Here is a 23346-nt window from a genome sequence, read left to right on the forward strand (position 1 = left end):
AAAAAAAAAATATAGAACAGTTTTTGCTTTCAATTAAGTTCTCTAGCCACTTCCGTGGTTATTTTAACCAAGAAATTTTCTACCCCGAGAAGTGGTGGGAACCACCCCAAGATAAAAGCACACAACGGCATAGGGTAGACTTTGAATTAGGAGATAAGTAGAGGCTAGGCCCAAAATTTCATTAAAATTCATGCAGTAGGATAGAATTCGGAGGTAATATCCTATTTTTGCTCCCATTGACTGGCGTAACACGCGACGCGACAGATTTTTGCGACCGTCACCACCAGGGTTTCTACAGTATACGTAGGTCACAAAGTATAAAGAGCACATGTTTTTGTTGTTTGTTTGGGTTTATATGACTGCGGACACTAAATTCATTCGCCAATTTTACTATTTTTTATTTTATTAGTCATTTTTTCGTATCTTATCCTAAAACTAATACTAATATAATAAACAATTCTACTAATAAATAATTATTTTTGTATTTTTTTTAATAATTTTTGATATATATTTTTTTAAATTTTTTTCTAAATGATACTTAATTCGAAAGCTATTTTACTATGGACTGTCCAAGTTCGTCATTCATTTTTATCTACATATTTTTTTTATATTTTTTTAATTATTATATATTTTTTTATATATCTTTTTTCTATTTTTTCTTTGTTTTTTTTTATTTTTTTTTATTTTTTTTTAAATTTTTTTTTATTATTTTTTTATATTTCTTTTCTTTTTCTTTTTTCTTTTCTTTTCTTTTCTTTTTCTTTTAACATATAACAATTTACAAGAAATACTTACTCTATATTTTACAATTACAATTTAAGCTTAATATCTAAAATATGTTTATACAATAGTCGGTATACCAACTCATTATTTTCTAATGTTAATAAATAAATTAAATTAATGGGATGGTGGAGATCAGTCAAAGAATACAGTGAATTTAAAAACATAATAGTCCAGAAAGCCACTGCGCATCCGCTAGGAAAAATATTCTAATTCGGATTTTTTGCACAATCTTACTCAAAAAGGACCCCTTTTAACAAATTTGCATGTTGCTAGGACCAAAAGTTGGTCAAAAATTTTTTAAACGTTTTTTTTTTTTGTTTTTTTCCTAAAATTATTTTTTTTGCATGGAACAAAATTTTTTTAGGTTTTTTGGATCATTCCAAACAGAAAAGTCCTTTAGTGACTTTTCTCTAAAGTTGATAGGTTTTGACATATAAGCGATTAAAAATTGAAAATTTGCGAAATCGGCCATTTTTAACCCTTAAAAACTATGTGAAAAACTGAAAATTTGAATGTTGCCAAGGTAGGTGGATATTCTTTAAACATCGATTGATGAAATCCCGAAGAGTTTTTTGCAATACAATATCAACAATCCCTTTGTTTTTTAATTGCCAATCAAGCGTGCGCGACACTATTTTCCACCGTTGTATGTGTATGCAGTATGGTGCAAATGAAAGGAATAAATTCGTTATTTCGTAAACCGGCGACTTTAAGCAAAAATCCCGAAACAGGTCGATTTTTATTTTTAAGTTATGATATTGTGACATATATGGTATACTAGTGACGTCATCCATCTGGGCGTGATGACGTAATCGATGATTTTTTTAAATGAGAATACGGGTCGTGTGCTGGCTGATTTGAAAGGTTCTTCAATTCTCTATTCAGTAATATAAACATGTACATAATTATTTATACAGGGTGTCCAAAAATTTTTTATTAAATTAGATCATTTGGCAAATTGAAAAAAAAATTAAATTTTTGGACACACTGTATAAATAATTATGTAAATATTTATATTACTGAATAGAGAATTGAAGAACCTTTCAAATGAGCTAGCACACGACCACTATTCTCATTTAAAAAAATCATCGATTACGTCATCACGCCCAGATGGATGACGTCACTAGTATACCATATATTATGTCACAATATCATAACTTAAAAATAAAGATCTACCTGTTTCGGGATTTTAGTTAAAGTCGCCGGTTTAACGAAATAACGAATTTACTCCTTTCATTTGCACCATACTGCATACACATGCAACGGTGGAAAATAGTGTCGCGCACACTTGATTAACAATTAAAAAACAAAGGGGTTTATGATATTGTATTGCAAAAAACTCTTCGTGATTTCATCAGTCGATGTTTAAAGAATATCTACCTACCTTGGTAACGTTCAAATTTTCAGTTTTCCACATAGTTTTTGAGGGTTAAAAATGGCCGATTTTGCAATTTTTCAATTTTTAATCGCTTATATGTCAAAAACTATCAACTTTAGAGAAAAGTCACTAAAGAGCTTTTCTGTTTGGAATGATCCAAAAAACCTAAAAAAAATTTGTTCCATGAAAAAAAAAATAATTTTAGGAAAAAACAAAAAAATACGTTTAAAAAATTTTTGACCAACTTTTGGTCCTGGCAACATGCAAATTTGTTAAAAGGGATCCTTTTTGAGTAAGACTGTGCAAAAAATCCGAATTAGAATATTTTTTCTAGCGGATGCGCAGTGGCTTTCTGGACTATAATAACTTTATTAGAGATAAGAGAACAGGTCAAAATTTTGTGTTGTAGATTGCCCAACTGTCCACAAATACATTGTGGACTATCAGCTATATTAATTTTAAATAAATATGATAGAGTAAGACAGTGGTCAAATCTCATTCTGCATATGGTTCTTGTCATATCTTTTGTCGACTCCATTTTAGAAAACCAAGGTTTTTCCGTTATATAGTTTCTGATTGATCTGTAGTGGTTTCCTGTATTTACGTTTTCATCAATATACCTTTCTTTCCATTCTTTCTTAATCTCTTTGAATAAATTTGATTCAATATCTTTTGGCGTACAAAGATAATGGGTTAATACTCCTTGTGTCACCGCGTTTTTAGCCAATTCATCTACCATTTTATTTCCAGTTATTCCACAGTGGCTTTTAACCCATGCCAACTTAACAGACTTTCCTTGTTGCTGAAGTTCTTTAATTTTATTTATGATATATAATTCAATGTAGTTCACTTTTGATTTAGGATTTATAGCACTAATTTTACTAAGAGAACTTTTACTGTCACTAAAAATTATAAACTTTGAATGATTTATATTAGATAAATATTTTAGTGCTTCCATTATCGCTATTAATTCAGCTGTGTATATACTCATAATAGAATTTAGTTTAAACATTTTACTAATTTTATTACTGCTATCCCAATAGGCACACCCCACACCTTCAATATTTTTTGATGCATCTGTATATAGCATACAATAATCTTTGAACATTTGTGAACTGTCGGAGATAAACACTAATGTTTTTGTATAAACTGTTAATATTTTTCTTTTTGTTTTCAAAATCTTTGAATAAGCAATAAAGAAAATATTTACGTGTAATTAATATTTACAAAATATTATGAATGGTACATATTTACTTTTTTCAAATTAATACTTATAATTTCAATGCAATTTAAGAAGTTTTCACTTCTGTCGGCACTCCCCCACCCCCGAGTGCAATTTTTCCGCGAAACTTTTTTTCGTTTATAAATTCGCAAAATCTGTTCGTTTATTTGTGCGTTGCCGACCCTGCAATACTTGGAGTCTATCTACTGATGGATCCCCATGTAATTTTGTCCCTCGAATGCAAATCTGAAAACGGCATTTCGGTATCTCAAACCATCTTCGAGATCACTGACATCAAAGTAAAACATCGAATTTTTGACTTAAGGCATATGATACCTATATCAATTACATGTGTTTTTTACGTAGATTACGAACATCATATTGTTAATTCGATATCTCGCACCAACTTCGATATAACCCTCTGAGTCGAAAAATCGAATTTTCAACAATAATTATTATATGTATCTACAAATATTTATAGTACATTCACTGAAGGTGGATATGAGCTATTACCTCCGATTTCGTTGAACCTCCATCGATTTGCTGGAAAATTGGTGAGTGGTTAGAGGATGAGGATATATCAAGGAACAAACGTGACATGGTGCCAACTTGCGCTTTTACCCTGGGGGTGGGTGCCACCCCTTCTCGAGGGTGAAAATTATTTTATTAGAAATAATCCCATAATTCGATAGAGGGACAAATTCTAAGCAAAATTTGTTATATAAAGTTATTAATATAGATTAAAGCTTTTTGCAAAAATGCATGTTTTTAACCTATTTTTCATAAATAACTCAAAAACCATAAGTTTGTACAAAAAAGTTCTTATTACCAAAATTGAAGCTAATAAAATATGAAATAAACCCATTATTAAAAAACCTTTTAGTGTGAACTGAAAGTGAGTTATAGGTAATTGAATGTATATTTTTTCGGCGAGTACCCAAATCTAAGTTTTCAAGCTTAAATAACGGGAAAATGATGCACTTTATAACATAAACTTATTAAACATTTGTCAAAGTACTTAGAAATATCTATCAAATGAGTCCTCGAACAAGTTGATAGCATTAAAATGTATGCTCCAAAAATTTTTCAAAATTTATCTTTTAAAATTTTTTCCAAAAAATGTTATTATTTTTTTTTTAAATAACTCCGTTAATTTTTAGGATATCAGGTTCACCTAAAACCATTTGAAAGTTAATTCCAAGGGCAATTAAACGACGTTGAATTTAATCTTTTAGACCCTTACTTTTTTAAAAATAAAAGGTTAAATGGCCCCGGTTACATGGTTCTAGCAGCAAAATTTAAGCTTTAAACGTTTCTATCTCGGTTCGTTTTTACCCTACAGAAATAATAAAAAAGGTAAAATATTTGATACAGAAATAACTAAAATTTGGTTATATATCATTTTTTACGTATATTGAATATTTTTGGAGTTATTATCAAAATAAAATGAACATTACGATCATTTTAAAAATTATGATTTTTTTTAATTATACCTTTTTTTCAAAAATTTTCATTCTAAGCCAGTCAAAATTGTCAAAATTGTTGAAATCATTACTTATTTTATGCTAATATAAAGAAATTATTTTAAGGATTACTATAAATTTTAATTTTTGTGGAACTGGCGTATGTTTTATTTTTTCACTTTTTCCTAAAAAATTCGAAAGGGTTCTCTTATTTTCATCATAACTTGCTTAATTTTAATGCTATTAACTTCTTCTGAAGCTTAATTGATGGATAATGCAAAGTCCTTTGACAAGTGCTTAACAGGTTAATTTTATAAAATGCATCGTTTTCCCGTTATTTAAGCTTGAATACTTAGATTTCAGTACTCTTCGAAAAAAAATTTACATTCAATTACCCATAACTCACTTTAACTTAATATTAGTTTACTTCTTTAAGTGAGGAGTGTATTCAATTTTTTATTATCTTCAATTTTGGTAATAATAACTTTTTTGGAAAAGCTTATAGTTTTTGAGTTATAAGTGAAAAACAGCTTCAAAGCATGCATTTTTTTACGAAAAAATTAAATTTTTGATCCTCAATAACTCAAAAAGCATTGATTTATATTAATAACTTTATATAACAACTTTTGCTTATAATTTGTTCTTATATCGATGTATGATATTATTTTTGATAAAATAATAATTTTCACCCCCGAGAAGGGGTGGCTTCCACCCCTAAGGTGAAAGCGCAAGTTTGCATCATATCACCTTTGTTGCTTGAGGTATCATCTAACTACTCACCAATTTTCATGAAAATCGATGGAGGTTCAACGAAATCGGAGGTAAAAACCTTCAGTGACTCCACTATTAGTAATATAGAAAATGTAAAATTATGTTTCCTAACGGTGAACAAAGTTTTCATTATGATAATACTCGCATTTTCAGCTTGTTTTCTTTAAAACGAATTTCTGCAAAAAGTAATTTGGTTTACACAAAATTAATATAAAACACTAGAATACTATAACATTACATTAGAATATTGTTTAGCAGCAATCTTATTTATTGGTTTTAGATATGCAATTCATATTGCCGAACTTGCAAGAAAAGGGGTCCATTTTTGCATGCCTGTTTAGAATGTGTATATTTTGGATGTCATAAACATATCAGGGATCACATGATATATCAAAAGCATGCGATATCCATGGACCTTTCTTATGGCCAACTTCATTGTTCTTTTTGTAATGATTACATCTATGATTCTGAAATAGAGGAACTTACCTCAGATAATGCAATGAACGCTAAAGTTTTTAGAAAGAGGTAAGTGTTGTTCAACATGTTATACTCAAATATTTTAACCATATATTCTGTTATACGACGGTTGTCTTTTTAGTTTTGCATATACACACACCGGCAAAATTAGCCGAACACCTTAAAAATGGGACATGTTTGATGTCGCGAATTTTCTAAACCAGTAACCAGTGGTCCGATTTGAGTGATTATTTTAGTATGTTATAGTCTTATTATTTAAGAATATCGTTGTGATAATATTGTTTCTAGACAGGTAAATATCATTTTATACCGGGTGTACCAATCATACTGTGTTTTTTTTTTCTTAAAGTTTGGAACACCCTGTGGAATATTCTAGCATATGTAAAATGTTAAAATTAAAACTCGATCGTACAGTTAGGCTTTCTTAACATTCTCCTTTTCGATTCATTTACTTATGTGGTATAATAAAAAAGTTATGTGCGTTAACAACTATCCACGTTTTTCATCAATAAATCCTCATAGTAGGGGAGGAAAGTATGCTAAATTTGCAGTTACTCGAGCGTTATGGGGACCTATTGGATTGTGAAGAGTACGTGCTAAAACCAGAAAAAGGTTAAGTTTTAAGTTTTCCATATGGTGGGGGACTTTTCATTTTTTAATTTAATTTTCCATTTGAAACAATCGTTTTTTTCCGATTATAGCGCGGTCTATCCATAATTCGAAAAAATGTGTCGAATAAAAGTTGCTTATTTTTACGTAAAGAATCCAAATCTGCAATAAAAATTGGGGGCTCCTATTTAAGATTTTAAATTAAATCCCCACCCCCAACTCCGTAGGGGCTCGTGCTTGGTGCCATTCGATAGATCTTTCAAAAATATTGAATACGTGTATTTTGCAGTTCTTCGATCTGATGTTCATTTTTCGTCGATGTTGTATATAAACTTTGTAAAAAAACATGCAAAAATAAATACTGAATATTACAATGCATGTGCGCTCAGCGTTTGACATTAAAACCCCCTCGAAGCTAGTTCAGCTGAAATCCACGGGGGTCGTCATTGTGACATCGCTTACATCGCTTAGTAATTTATTTATTTAATACATCTATTGAATTACTTTAGGCTTGTTTTATTAAACTAAGCAGATAATGGTGGTAGGGGAGCCCAAGCGGGGATTTTTGCAGTTACTCGAGCGCATCAGATTATCACATGGAGAGAAACCTTGTTTGTACCCTGTAAATGTACATATACCATATATTGGTTCTTAACACCGGGCATTCATTAAGGGGAGACCGAAAAAAAAATCTATTCTTAGAAAAGCTCGAAATTGTCAGATTAAGATAAGGTAAGTTAAGTACATGCAAAAGAGTGTATATTTCAAAAATCTGACGATTTGAGCGGGACGTAAGAAAATGGGTGAGTCACAAAGTTTCACAAAAAAAGAATGTGTGTGTGTACTTTGTACGCACGTAAGAAGGTATACTTCTATTATTATGATTTCAACGAAATTAATATACGTAACAGGTTATAATTTGTATTTTATTTAAATATTAAACTAACTTTCTTTACCTACCACTTTTAAAAAATTTTTATTAAAACGATACCAAAAATATAAAAAAAAGAATGTGTGTGTACTTTGTACGCACGTAAGAAGTTATACTTCTATTATAATATAATTTCAACGAAATAAATATACCTACTTAACAGTTACAATACAAAAAATTAACAATAATTACCAAAATTTAACCAAAACTTAACAATGCCAAATATTAAAAAAAAAACGAAAAAAGTATGAATCGTCCAGGAATTGAACCCACAACCTTGCGAATTCTCAATCTCTGGTCCAATGCTCTACCAACAAGACCATCAAGGCACATAATATGAACGTGTCAGATATACATATTTACACATCACGGTGACAAGTGAAATATAAAAATAGATGTTTTATTATTTTACGCCCAAGGAAGACAAATCCAAAGACACAAAATTATAATAAAAAACCTTTTAAACCATATTTTTCAAATTGCGCAAGTTGTATTATTAATATTAATGTTAATAAATGAAATATAAATATTTTGACGTTTCACAATTTGACAATATCATAACAAAATTTGATCTACTATTTTTAAAACACTTACCAGTGTAAGATTCTTTAGCTTTGAATAAGCGAGATCGTAGATCGTCCCGGTTGATTGTTGTTATCCACAGTTCTCTACGGCTTCGAGCTAATAGGTTTTTTATCAGTAATTTTGCGGCACTCATACTAGTCACAGTTTGATTCACATTGACATGCAGCAATCATCTCTTCTATGTTAATAAGTCCAAAAATATAATATGAAAACTATTTAAAAAGGCAGTATAACCATTAACTAACTTTTTGTTTGTTGTTTCTCTTCCTACAAATTTTAAAACGCAACAACCATACACCATACATAACCAAACCACAGTCCCACAGCTGTGATACAGCTGCCATATTGGATAATTTTTGTCATGTCATTTGAACATCCAATCAGAACAAAGTTGTAATGCGACTGCGCCGGGATCAAAGGTTTTAATCCTATTAAAATTCACCCTCATATGCGCGTAAAGAAGTATAACTTCAAAAAGAATATGAATCGTCCGGGATTTGAACCCGGGACCTGTTGATCTCCGGTCACACGCTCTACCACTGAGCTATATCCCTTTTGCTTTGACAGGTTACAAGATTTCTCATATACTGACCAAGTGAAGTATACAAAAATACTTTAAATATACTTTCTATTATTATAAAATATCTTATTCCCAAGGAAGACAAACCCAAAGACACAAAAATTATAATAAATAATACATTTACTTAACACTAATATATCCTTTTATATGATATAATATGACTTATTTGCGCTGACAGCGCTGATACATACATCTTGAAAGATTAGCAACGAAATACATACTGTCTGTGTGCGTATGCGCCCGGCATGTGACAAAATTTCACTCTCAATCGTAAAGAAGTATAACTTCAAAAAAAAGCGAATATTTCGCGAAATAAAGGTCAGATCGAAAAACTAAAAAATACGTGGGAGTTTCAATATTGTTCAAAAATCTATCGAATAATACTAAACAAGTCACCCCACGGAGAGGGGTGGGGGGTAAATTAAAAATTTTAAATACGATATTTTGCGAAATGAACATCAGATCGTAAAACTGCAAAATACACGTATTCAATATTTTTCAGAAATCTATCGAATGGCACCAAACACTAGTGATGTTAAAGAAGTAACTATTCGTTACAAAGTACTCGTTACTTACGAATACCGAAAGTAACGATTACTCTACAGAGAGACAAATCGTTGCTTTGATTACTCTGATTACTTCGTTACTTCGTATCAAGCGTATCAGAGCGAGTAACGACTATTGTATCTACTTTGATTATTTTGATTACTCTGATTACTTCGTAACAATCGTATTAGAGCGAGTAACGACTACGACTATTGTAGTTGTTATATCGGAATACCTATACAAAATACCTACCTACTGAGAAATACGATTCTCGATATGATTACCGGTACTCAAATGCAAAAGTAATCATAGTAATCAAAGTAACGAATACTGTAAAAATGATTACTTTATACAAAATACCTACCTACTGAGAAATACGATTCTCGATATGATTACCGGTACTCAAATACAAAATTAACAAAAGTAGTCATAGTAATCAAAGTAACGAATACTGTAAATGATTACTTTATACAAAAGTAACGATTTGTAACGAATACTCGAAAGTAACTATAAGCAACATCACTACCAAACACGTCCCCCCACGGAAGTGGGGTGGGGGTTACTTTAAACTCTTAAATATGATCCCCCAATTTTTATTGCAGATTTGGATCCTTGACGTAAAGATAAGCAACTTTTATTCGTAACATTTTTTCAAATTATGGATGGACGGCGCTATTGGGACCGTGCAAGTTCGGCAAAGCGACCTCTATTTCTACGCTCTGTACTTTTATTCGCACTTTTAATTATATTGGCCAATTATATTAGTCCTGGTTGCTGGATAATTGTCAAGGCCATAGTCCAAAAAAATAATAAGAAGAAAAAATAAGATGCAGGTTATGCTATGCAAACGTAAACAATTGTATGTAGTAAATAAAATTAGTTATTAAAATGCAGTACTGCAAGCAAAATACAATTAATTAAATTTACCTTTATATAATAATTGCATATCATATCAATATTGTGGAGCAATATATAATTTTTCTGCTTCAATGACAGAAGGTATGAAATATAGGTCAATTTGACAATTTCAATTGACAATATGAATTATTTAAAATAGTTGCAATATTCTCCACGACTCGCGCACGGTCGTTTCTCGTTTCCCTTCCAAGTACTTGCACACCGCGAATAATCGGAGAAAACAATTGGTGGAAATGGAAAATTAAATTAAAAATGGAGAGTCCCACACTTTGGACAACTTAACTTTTTTTGGTTTTAGCACCCACTCTTCACAATCCAATAGGTCCCCATAACGCTTGAGTAACTGCAAATTTAGCATACTTTCCTCCCCTACTATGAGGATTTATTAATGAAAAACATGGCTAGTTGTTAAAGCCCATAACTTTTTTATTTCCCAACATAAGCAAATGAATCAAAAAAGAAAATGTTAAAAAAACCTAACGCTATAGTTAAGTTGTAATTTTAATATTTTATATATGCTAGAATATTCCACAGGGTGTTCCAAACTTTAAGAAAAAAACACAGTGTGATTGTTACACCCGGTATAAAATGGTATTTACCTGTCTAGCAACAATATTACTACACCGATATTCTTAAATAATAAGGCTATAACATACTGAAAGAATCCCTCAAATCGGACAAAAGGTTTAGGACATTCGAGACATCAAACATGTCCCATTTTTAAGGTGTTCGGCTAATTTTGCCGGTGTGTGTAGCTATAAAGACAAAAAATATATAGACTTAAAATACTTGATTGCTTTTCAAAATATGTCTCACCAAGATAGATACACTTTTGCATACGTTCAGAAAAATTGGTAAAACAGTTATTCCAGTCGTCAGTTGACACAAAATCGCTGTTTTAAAGGGGCTTCTTCTGGCGACCGCACTAATCGCTCCCCACGCATTGAATTATTGATCTTTGGAAACGTTAAAAAGTCGTTGGGACTTAGGTCAGGGCTATACGGTGGATGGTTTAACAATTTGATGTTTTGAAGCTCCAAAACCTTTATTGTCTTTTGGGCAGTGTGAGCACTTGAATTGCTCTGATGTATAATGATTAGCCGTTGTGTGTTGATTTGTCGGAGTTTCGCGATAATTTCTGGTAAACAAACGGGTATACAGGGTGTTTCATTAATAATTGTCCATATAGTAACTGGAGAAACCTTAGCACAAAATACGAAGATTTAACCTAAAACACTTAAATAAAATGTGGTTCCTTACTGAGCTGAGGGTGTTTTATCTAAAAATTTAAAAACTATTTTTGCTCAGCATTTTAAAACTATTCGACGTATCCTTTTTATACTTGGCAGAAAGTGCGATTATACTATACACCCTACTAAATTATGATAGACAAGCGTTTCTAGCAGCTACCAGAGGCGTACGACAGGGGATAGTGAGTGGTTGACCCTTCTCAAATTCTACGCCACTGGAGGAATTACTATTTTAGTGCCATTTTTAGATTTTCCAATACTTTCTACGTTAAATAATATACTCCTCATTGGTAACGATAAAGTCATTATTTTTCGAGATATTTGAAGTTAAATATGAAACGGCACAGTTATTTTGATTAATTTATGATATTATTCATATGATTAAAATTTAAAAATTATTTGTACCCAGTACTTTAAAACTATTTGGCATATCCTTATCGTACTTGGCAGAAAGTGTAGGCACTGTACACTCTACTAAATTGAGATAAATAAACCTTTCTAGCTATTACCAGAGTGTTGACCGTTTCCAAATTCTACGCCACTGACGAAATTACTATTTTAGTGTAATTTTTTGATTTTTCAATACTTTTTATGTAAATACTATACTCTTCATTCGTAACGATAAGATGATTAGTTTTCGAGTTAGTTGAAATTAAAAATGAAGCGACACAACACTTAATCAAAATAACTGTGTCGTTTCATTTTTAATTTCAAAGATCTCGAAAACTAATGACTTTATCGTTACGAATAAAGAGTATATTATTTTCATAGAAAGCATCGGAGAATCTAAAAATTGAACTAAAATATCAATTCCGCCAGTGGCGTAGAATTTGGAAAGGGTCAACCATTCACTTTCCCCCGTCGTACGCCTCTGGTAATAGACATAAACGTTTGTTTAACATAATTTAGTAGTTTGTACAATACCTATACTTCCTGCTAAGTATGAAAAGGATACGTCGAATAGTTTTAAAATGCTGAGCAAGAATAGTTTTTTAAATTTTTAGAAAAAACACCCTGTAACTCAGTAAGGAACCACATTTAATTTAAGTGTTTTAGGTTAAATCTTCGTATTTTGTGCTAAGGTGTCTCCAGTCACTATATGAACAATTATTAATGAAACATCCTGTATATCACTCAGAAGTATCCGTTCTTCGATCTTCTAAAGCAATTGCTGCCACATGACCAGATTTTCAACATTGATTATGCTGCTGGGGACTTCAACATTGATTATGCTGCTGCTTGTGCTACACAAATATCCTTAGTCAACCTATTTGAATCGTATGGTCTAACAATGCACGTTGATGCTCCTACAAGGATTACAAAAACTTGACCTACCATAATTGATTATATTGTCTCAGATTTCTCACCCCTTGATGTCCGCTCGACAATTATTAATGCTGGACTATCTGATCATGAAGCAATTTATACGAAGTTTAATATCTTCAGCAAACCCTCCTCGAAAACCCGACGTTTAGGCAGGATTTTTTCCACCCGGAACTTTCGTAAATTCCAAAATTTATGCATAACATCTGAATGGCAATTTTCTTCTTTGGACGTGGACTATAATTTCCGTTATTTTTTAGATAAGCTTGTCTGTATCTTCAATAAAGCATTTCCCTTGATTAAAATTAAACCAAAACATCGTAAACCCTGGACTACCAAAGGTATCCGAATAGAATATCAGCTAAGAATATGCGTTCACTACTCTACATCAAGAAATTTACGACCAACGTCTCTGTCACTGAATATATCGCCAAATACAGGGCAACCTATCTTAAACTTATAAAATCAGCTAAAAAAGTGTACTATCAAAACCGCCTGGGAAGCTCTAAAAGTGTTGCAAAAGAAACTTGGTCCATAATAGACGATCTTCGAAATAAAACCCACACTTCTCAAACGTTTTCCCTGCCAGACCCTGAAAATCTAAATGAATACTTTGTTATTGTGATTAAAAATATTACATCAACTATTTTGCCACAACAAGATCCTATTTCCTATCTCCCTAGTTCAAGAAAGGTCTCGAATTCATTCTTTATAAAACCAGTTGATAAATCTTAACTGATCCTAACAATCGATAGTATTAAAAGCAAATCTTCCTGTAGTATTGATGGTCTATCGATAAAAAAATGTTTTCGAATCTCCCAGAAAATGTGTTGGAAGTCCTCATTTCACTAATTAATGATTCTTTTGAGAAAGGTTTTCCAGAGTGCCTAAAGACAGCCATCGTTAATCCTCTTCATAAAGGTGGTGAAAGATCTAATACCTGCAATTATAGACCTAATGCACTACTACCGGTACTTTCCAAAATTATTGAGAGACTCATCAAAGCCCGACTTACAACCTTTCTCGTTGAAAACAACATTATATCACAAAATCAGTTCGGCATTTTAAATAATAAATGTACCACTGATGCATGTTTTCTGTACTACATGACGTTTACCAAGCACTGAACAATAATCTTACACCGATTTTTGTGAATACGCCTAAGGTGATTTTTGTGAATACGCCTACTTGGATGATAGGAAACAACTGGTTCGAGCAAATGATACAGACTCTAGTCTCAAAAACATTGTATGTGGGGTACCTCAAGGTTCACTATTGGGTCCTCTACTTTTCCTTATCTTTATTAATGAGGTAACTAGTTTAAAAATCAATGGAAAAATCTTTCTTTTTGCTGATAATACCAGTATCACTTGGAGGAACTCAAATATTGCAACTCTTCATGCTACTATAACTTCTGATCTACTTACAATAAAAACCTGGTCCGACTTTAATTTGCTCTCGTTTAACATAGATAAAACAGTAGAGCATTATCTTATAAAGGAGCTCTTCAACCCTTACTTCTTAATAACAGCCAGATCAGTACCGTTGATTCTGTAAAATTTCTTGCTATTTTTTTTAGATAGCAACCTTAAATGGTCCCTTCATATCGATGTGTTAAGGAAGAAATTATATTCAGCTTGCTATCCTATAAGATCTGTTTCGAAGGAACTCAATTTAGCATCTTCCAAAATAACATATTTTTCTTTGGTCGAGTCGCATCTTCGATATGGTCTTCCTCTTTGGGGTTCTGGTACTGTTGCCCAATCCGATGTTATTTTCAAATTACAAAAAAGAGCAATACGATATCTGTTTGGCCTCAGAAGAATAACACATTGCAGAAGTTACTTCAAATATCACAGGATTTTAACTCTTCTTTCTTTATATATTTTAGAAAGTGTGTGCTTAAGTCGTAAACATGTACATGTCTTTCCAGCAAGACGGAATCATGACTACTTCTCGAGAAATTCTACCTTTGACGTCTATGTACCGACCCCGTCCTCTGAGCTAGTAAAGAAATCTATATTATATTCCTAAAAAAAAAACTGTACAACCATCTCCCTCTACAACTTAAATCATCTTTCTCTAAATTCCGTGAAATGACAAAAGCCTACCTATCTGAAAGACCATATTATTCAGCAGAAGAATTTCTTAATCAATAACTAAGAAATTTTTGTACAAGTACCCTTTGTACAAGTAGTTTTTTATCTATATTTGGGTGTCATATGCAGTAGCCTAACTTTTAAACTTATTAGTTACTAAGGTAGACTATGCAATTTGCAATTTATTTAAATTTTTAAATTTTGCAATTGATTGTTTCTGTTTACTTCATTATTATTATATTTTTTTTATTTAACCTTCCGATGACCAACCTTTTTTTGTTACACGGATGACCAAAGGGGGTAAAAAATGGCCCCCAGTCAAAAATGACAATTGCCAAAAAAATTAAGTTGTTTTAAGAAATGAAATAATGTATTCGTAATTTTAATGTTAGTATTGTATCAATAAATGATAAATAAACATTAGTAAAACAAATTTTGATTACAACTGAACAAAAACAGGAATCATCATTCTGAACATAACTAAGAAATTTTAAAATATACACTAATTTTTGCCGCCACAGGTTTAACAAACAATTTTTTTTTCAATATTGGAATGTTTCTTACAATCAAGTCCACATAATAGACGGTATTTACTTAATATAAAATTGGAACATTGAAGGCCAAGGGAGTTTGTACTTGACCCCAAATTCAGAAAATATTTTTTTTCCGTAAAATATAGGGAATTTTTTTTATTACAAAATGTGAGGGTATCTAGAAATGATATTAAAGTCACATAAAAAAATAATAAGTTTAAAATTGAAAATATTTCGGAATTTTTTAAATAAAAACATACACAGGGGTCAATATTTACCCCCTTGGTGATCCGAAGGTTGACGATTTATGTAATTTTAGTAAATAATTGTCTTGTTATTGTTTTGTTTTCGTGACTTTTCATAAGCTTTGTCGATAAAATTGTACAATTTTTCATGACAATAAAGCATATTTCTAATTCTAATTCCTTAACGTGAAACACCCACACAGCGGATTGGTGTTTATTTTCCGTTTCGTAGGAGTAAATCCAAGACTAAATATTGACATTTGTGACTTTTTTTTGTATTTCCGTGACAACGCATGGCGTGTATCTAAAAACTTGAATAGTATAATCAAAACCAACTTTGTATTATAAGTAATATTCACAAATGCTACATACTATACTATGCACTTATGTTTAAGATTATTTGAATGGAATTCGTTTGATGCAAGCCCAGATGAACGAGATTTGCTACATCATAGAACTAAACGAATTTGTATCACTCCCGAATCTACCATAGGCTTGAGAGGTTTAATAAATTTAGGAAAGACCTGTTTTGTTAATTGTATAGTACAAGCTCTCATACATACTCCATTGCTACGAGATTATTTTCTTACTGAGAGACATAATTGTAATGCTGTTGTTGGAGCTTGCTTAGTTTGTGAAGTATCTAAAATATTTCAAGTAAGTATGGTTTTTTTTGTTTAGAATTTAACATCTGCTTAACATAGTACAAGTATAACTTGCTAGACCTTCTTTTTATCTAACAATAAAACACTGAAAACTTCAATACTTCTACAAAATTTATTACAAAAGGTCACTACAGCTCTTTCACCAGAGTGCCTGTCTCAAGTGATGTATTTTACTATGTGTCTATGTTACAGTTCAAGTTGATTCTCAGTTAAAGTTGACTATTCCTAGTTCGAGTCAACTCCAACTAAAACGAGCAGTAAAAGTTGATTTGAAAAATTTAATTAAACTTTTACTAGTTTGAGTTGACTATTCCTGAATCGATTCGGTAAATGTTGATTATACGAGTATAATCTCACGTGCTTTTTTGATAACTGTGCATCTCTTTGTTTTGACCGTTTCAACTACTGTTCATGATTGAAACATATTGGCCAGGAAATAAAGCTGGAAAAATGGCAAAAGCTCGCAATTTTTTCGTCCAGCATCGATTTGTACAACAAATTTGGGATTAGACTCATTTTATCCTCTAGTTCATTTTCTATATTGAGCCGTTGTACGCTTTTGGTTTTTTAAGAGTGATAACTACTCCTAATTGTAAAAAAATTATAAAATAACCTTTTTAAACTTTAATATGGTCAACATTTGGTTTTTATTAGGTAAATAATGATTATTTATGCTTTAGGATATAATATCATATTTCAACTTTTAAAACCACCCTTGTTGGAGCTATATATAAAAAGTTTATTTATCCTAAAAAAAGATTTCGGCTTGCACCTATTTGCATAAAAATTTGGGATTAGGATCATCTCACCCTGTACTTTATATTTTATATCATGCTCAAGGGCGTTTATTATTTTTACGGGTGTAAAGTACCCCTTATGTTCAAAAAATATATAAAAACATTGTAAACCTTAATATGGGCATATAAGTCTAATTCCGTTTGCAAAATGGGAAAAATGCAAAGTTTTTCCGTTATTTGGCATTGAATATTTCAAATTTGCATTTGTCGAAAAAGCTAACCTTTAACATGCCATATCTCAGTTTGTATTGGTTGTAGAAAAATTATAAAAAAGGATTTTGTTTGTGTTTTTAAAAGATAGAATTTTTAAAGCTACAGTTTTTTGATTAAATGTATATTTTTTGAGTTATTCTCACACTCTAAGAAAGTCGATCTCCTCGTCGAAAAACTGTTACCTTCAACATTTTTTTCTTAGAATTGCATTTTTTACCGATGTCCATGATCAAAATGTAATGAAAAATTTCTGCCCCCGAGATGGGGTGGCAACCACCCCTAAGCTTTTAGCGTACAGCGGCATGATATAAAAACTGATCCTTGGGCTATTCCCTTCCTTCTGTGAAAATTTCAACTAACTCCATACTGGACGAAAAAATTCCAAAATGCTTCATTTCCTGGCCTAATATCCAATAACATTATTTACTTTCTAGAATCGGTTGTTTGTGTGAATCAACTTTTACTAAATGGCATTGGGAAGAGTATACTTTAACTAGTTGGAGTCTACTTTTACTAGTAAATGTTAAATAAAAATCTTCATTTTATATTTATAATCAACTTTTACTGAAACCAGCCGTTGTAAGTTGACTCGAACTAGGAATAGTCAACTCCAACTGGATAATCAACTTGAACTGTAACATCTACACTTTATAGTTTTTAACTGAATAGATTGAGTAGGAGGATCTGTTTGTTTCAAGTTGGTCGTTCACAATTACATAGTCGGTTCGCTAAACTCAGACACAACGGGCTAGTGATTTTAGTAGGTAATTTTTTTGTTTTTGGCCAATATTGCCAAAATTGGCAAAATGACTAACTATTTAGTAATTATTAAATATTTAGTAATTATTTTTTTTGCCAATTTTACCAAATTGGCAAAATTACTTACTAAAATCACTAGCCAATTGTGTCTGAGTTTATCGAACCGACGGTACCCCGTCAAAATAGCCCCGTCAAAAAAGCTCCGACAAAATAGCCCCGACATAATATCCCGCACACAAAATAGCTCCGACAAAATAGCCTGCAGACAAAATCGCCGCGGAATAATAGCCCGCCGACAAAATAGCCCCGACAAAATAGCCCCGAAAAAAAAGCTCCCTTCAGAATTCATCATGAAATAATTCCTTAAAAATACATTTTTTCGGAAATGGTAATTATCCTCTATTCAGATGTTTATCTTAACCACATTAAATAAAAATTGTCTTTTCAGAGAACTCGAGTCCTGTCTTTCCTGCCTCTTGGAAGTTTGAACAATAAAGTTAAGCAAAAATCAATGTTAATTTATGATATAAACATTTTTTTCTGTTTTCGGGCAGCAGTAAAATGCATTTTAAATTAAATAAATTAAATACATTCTTCCTTTTTGTCAAATAATTTAAATTAAAAAAAAGTTTTTGGACACCTTGTATAAATAATTATGTAATTGTTTATAAGAGGCTCTTTTAGCCGGGGCTATTTTAGCCGGGGCTTTTTTGACCGGGGCTATTTTGTGTGCGGGCTATTTTGTCGGGGCTATTTTGTGTGCGGGCTATTTTGTCGAGGCTATTTTGTGTTGAGGCTATTTTGACGGGGCTTTTTTGACGGGGCTGTTTTGACCGGGCTATTTTGACGGGTCACGGAACCGACTATATCTGCATTTTTTAATCTACTAGCTCTAGCTTCAAGATTTTATTTTTAATATGGGACTTTGAAACTGGTCATTAAAGGAATGATTATGATCTAGAAGGTGAAGTGCGCACGTAGAATCTGATTTTTTTTTAAGTTATACTTCTTTACGCGCGACTACTACTATCATTGTTTGATTTGCGTGTATAGATATAATGCTATGTGGAAATGCGATCAATGATTGTCCCCGTTTAGGATTTTGTCCTCTTCAGGGTTTGTAGTGAATGTATAGTGTTGGCAGCAAAAGCAAACAGTCCGAAAGACACACTGGGGCAAGCGCCGTGTCCTGGTGTTTTTGGATCCTGGGTTATGCCGGACGGTGGTGTCCAGAAGGCTAAGAAGTCAACAGAGAAGAAAGTTTGATGGATTGTTGTTGGTTCCATAGACATTTACGTGTACTGTCCGTGCTTTGCTCTCGACCAGTCTCCCTAGAAACCATTGTACAACGACAGGCGAACCTGCGTCCCTCGTCGGCGGTCAGGAGGTGGCTTTGAGCGCGGCGTGGACAGTGTGCGTTCGAGTGGAGAAAATAGTTGCGGCTATTTTCTTGGGACGAACAGGTATAATTGTGCAATGAAGTTGGGAAACCGCAAAAAACCAACTTCTCCCTGTTCGGGGTAGGGAAGAGGAGATGTTAAAGGTGGGTACGGTAGGCTAACGGGGTAGCCTCGAGGATGTTTTCGTACTCCACCGGGAGTTCGTCAATGCATGTTTGCATTAGAGCGGACGGTAAATGAATCTTTTTGCGTTTGGGCTTTCGGTGGAGTACGTGGCCGGAAGATGAACAGGAACATTTGAGAGATTCTTGTGTGTCGGAGGGGGGCCGTTGATTACTTTGATTGTGAAGTTCCTGTTCAGAGAGTTTATTCTCTCGGTGATTTTGGAGATGTTCGAGATGTTATGGATTTCGTTTGAGGGATATCGCCAGTGCTCATAGTTACATCTACGCAAGATTCTACGTTCAGCGCTCAACAACCACTCTTGTTTTGCTCTAGCGCAAAGAGAGTAGAGGCAAGATTTGTACTCCAAGACGGGTCGAATAAAGGTCTTGTAAGTGTGAATGAGAGTCTTCTTGTGTGTCTTGCCAATTCGTCCAGAGAAAGAGTTGAGAAGTCTGCCCCTGTTCCTTACCCTATCTAAAGTTGCCTTTAGATCTGCGTTCCAGTTAAGAGTCCTGGTGAACAGAACTCCTAAATAGTTCGCAGTCGGACTAACAACAAGCCTTTCTCCCAACAGTCTCAGAGGATATTGGTCGTCTTCATTAATTATGATTCTATATGACACAGAAGGGGCGCGAAACACAATTGTTGTTGTTTTGTTCGCGTTCAGCGTGACTCTCCACTTACAACACCATTCGCCGACACCGTCCAACAGAGCCTGGGCTCTTCTGAAGAGGAGTCTTGGGTTGTATCGAGAGGTTGTTGTGAGCAGAGCCGTGTCGTCTGCATAGAGAAACAGCCGAGTGCCTGGGATATTTTGGTTAGTGATATCGCTGTTGTAGATGATGTACAACAGCGGTGCTAGGACTGAACCCTGGGGGACTCCAGCTTGTGGAGTGAAGGGGGTGGACTTTTGATCACTTATTTTTACTCTGACAGTTCGGTTGTGGAGGTATGAGTGTACAATTTTGGTAAATTGCAATGGTAGCCCGATGTCCAGAAGTTTCCGAACAAGTCCGTCATGCCAGACCTGATCGAAAGCCTTCTGCACATCCAGGAATGTGGCTATGGCGAATGAACCATCGTTGATGGTTTGAGTAACTTTAGTAGTGAAATCAGTTATTGCATGTTTGGTAGATTTACCTGACTGGAATCCATATTGAAATTTTGGTATGATATTGTGGTTTTCGAGAAAGTCATTGAGCCTCTCTTTTAGGATTAGCTCAAGAACTTTGCCCAGAGTGTTGATTAAAGAAATTGGTCTATAGGATTCCACGTTGGTTGGGGGTTTGCCTTTTTTCAAAAGCATGATGGTATTGGCCACTTTCCAAGGAGTAGGGAAGTGGCTGTTTTTGAGACATGCATTGAATATTTTAGTTAGAAGAGGGATGATACTCTCTGGAAGTTTTTTGAGGCATCTTCGGTTGATGCCATCAGGTCCGGGAGCGCTGTTTTTACCTATTTGGCAAAAGCTCTCCGTTTCCCTGTTTGTGAGGGGGTCCATGATAGGATCATAGACTGGAACGTGGTGATTGAGAGTAACATTTACTATGTATTCTGTGTTGAGTTTAAACAAGTGATCAAAGTTCGGGTTGTCTGGGGTTTGAAAGTTGATTTGAAGCGAATTTTTGAATGCTTCGGCTTTCCCTTCTGGGGAATTGACTATGTGATTGTTGACCAACAGATGAGATGGTTGAGATAATTTTTGTTTTGTTAGGACTTTGTTTACGCGCGATATGAGGGTGAATTTTTATATATTAAAACCTACGATCAGGGAGCATGCGCATTATAACTTTGTTCTGATTGGGTGTTCAAATGACATGTCAAAAATTATCCAATATGGCAGCTGTAACGCAGCTGTGGTTTGGACGGTTGACGGTTTGGTTATGTATGGTTGTTGCGTTTTAAAATTTGTGGGAAGAGAAACAACAAACAAAGGTTAGTTAATAGTTATACTGCCTTTTTAAATAGTTTTCATATTATGTTTTTGAAGTTATACTTCAAAATGTTTTAATTTATGTATGTATCAGTCCAGAAAAGGTGTGGAAAGAATATATTAGTGTTTTTAAATATATTTTTCTACAAACGTGTTAAAAATGCAATTTTTAGGACTCCATAGGAGCGTTAAAAATGCTACTTTAAGGCACTAGTGCTTTAAAAATTTTAAGGCACTGCAGTTAAAAGTGAATTGTCAAATTGTGAAACGTCAAAATATTTATATTTCATTTATTAACATTAATGTTAATAATACAACTTGCGCAATTTGAAAAAGGTGGTCTAAAAGGTTTTTTATTATAATTTTGTGTCTTTGGATTTGTCTTCCTTGGGCGTAAAATAATAAAACATCTATTTTTATATTTCACTTGTCACCGTGATGTATAATTATGTATATCTGAAAGGTAAGTAGAATGCGGCTTGATGGCCTTGTTGGTAGAGCATTGGACCAGAGATCAAAAAATCGCGAGATTGCGGGTTCAAATCCCGGACGATTCATACTTTTTTCTTTTTTAATATTTGGCATTGTTAAGTTTTGGTTCATTTTTGGTAATTATTGTTAATTTTTTGTATTGTAACTGTTAAGTAGGTATATTTATTTCGTTAAAATTATATTATAATAGAAGTACAACTTCTTACGTGCGTACAAAGTACACACACATTCTTTTTTTTATTATTGAAAGCCGTTTTGTGTTCTGCTATACGTTGATTAAAGGTTCTTCCAGTTTGACCGATGTAAATTTTTGGACAGTCATCACATGTAAGTTTTTATACACCACTGTGTCAACTGCTTTTGCTTTTGGCTCTTCTTGTTTTTAATATGTTTTCTGGTTATTGTTTGTTGTGAAAGCTGGTGTTATTCCGTTCTTTTTTATGTGTTTGGCTTTTTTATTCATATTAGTATCTTGCCTATACAGGGTGTCCAGAAACTCTACCGACAAACGAAAACAGGAGATTCCTCAGATAATTTTAAGACAAATTAAGCCAATTCATCCAGTCCGAAAATACTTCCTAAGGGAGCTAGAGCTCTTTGAAGATGGCGTCTTGGAATTAGATTTTATTAAATATCTCCAGAACCCTTCTATTTAGAAAAACGCAAACTGGCACGCTTATTTAGCTACTAAAGATACATCGATTCATAGGCGCCCGTTTTGGGTAGGGCGACGGTTATTTTATCGCATAACTGTTTTGTCTTTACCTTTTAAGCATTTTTAACACTGGATTATTATATTGTGAGGTATTCTAGTACTAAAAGGTACTCTTGCTTTAAGTCAGTAGGATGCACCATTTTCTAGAAAAATCGATTTGAAAATTTTTCGTTTTTTCAATTTAAAAAAAAATTCAAATAAGAACGGTGTATTTTACCCACTTAAAGCAAGGGTAGCTTTTAGTACTAGAATACCTCATAACTTAATCACACAGTATGATTGTTACACCTGGTATACAATGATAATTTACCTGTTTAGCAACAATATTATCACATCGATATTCGTAAAGAATAAGGCTATCACATACTCTGACGAATTACCGACCGCAAATAACAGGTTCCGTCTCGACAGCCCGTCACGTAAGGAGACATCTGGAACAATGACTCACCAAACGAGTGAGGAAACGATTTCTCGTGAACGTTCGACAGTCAAGG

At 33.0% G+C, this 23346-nt stretch overlaps 1 protein-coding gene across 2 annotated transcripts in view; it reads left to right on the top strand.

The window, feature by feature from the left end:
• Positions 1-23346, top strand: part of LOC126882020 (ubiquitin carboxyl-terminal hydrolase nonstop) — a 54866-nt gene that overhangs the window by 11112 nt on the left and 20408 nt on the right. For both annotated transcript variants that reach the window (XM_050646796.1, XM_050646797.1), the window contains exons 2-3: positions 5898-6142; positions 16109-16370. In XM_050646796.1, the coding sequence (XP_050502753.1) occupies positions 5898-6142; positions 16109-16370 (507 nt within the window). The remainder of the gene's footprint in view (positions 1-5897; positions 6143-16108; positions 16371-23346) is intronic.

This window comes from Diabrotica virgifera, chromosome 3, assembly GCF_917563875.1.
Source record: "Diabrotica virgifera virgifera chromosome 3, PGI_DIABVI_V3a".
In the NCBI taxonomy this organism is placed as follows: domain Eukaryota; kingdom Metazoa; phylum Arthropoda; class Insecta; order Coleoptera; family Chrysomelidae; genus Diabrotica; species Diabrotica virgifera.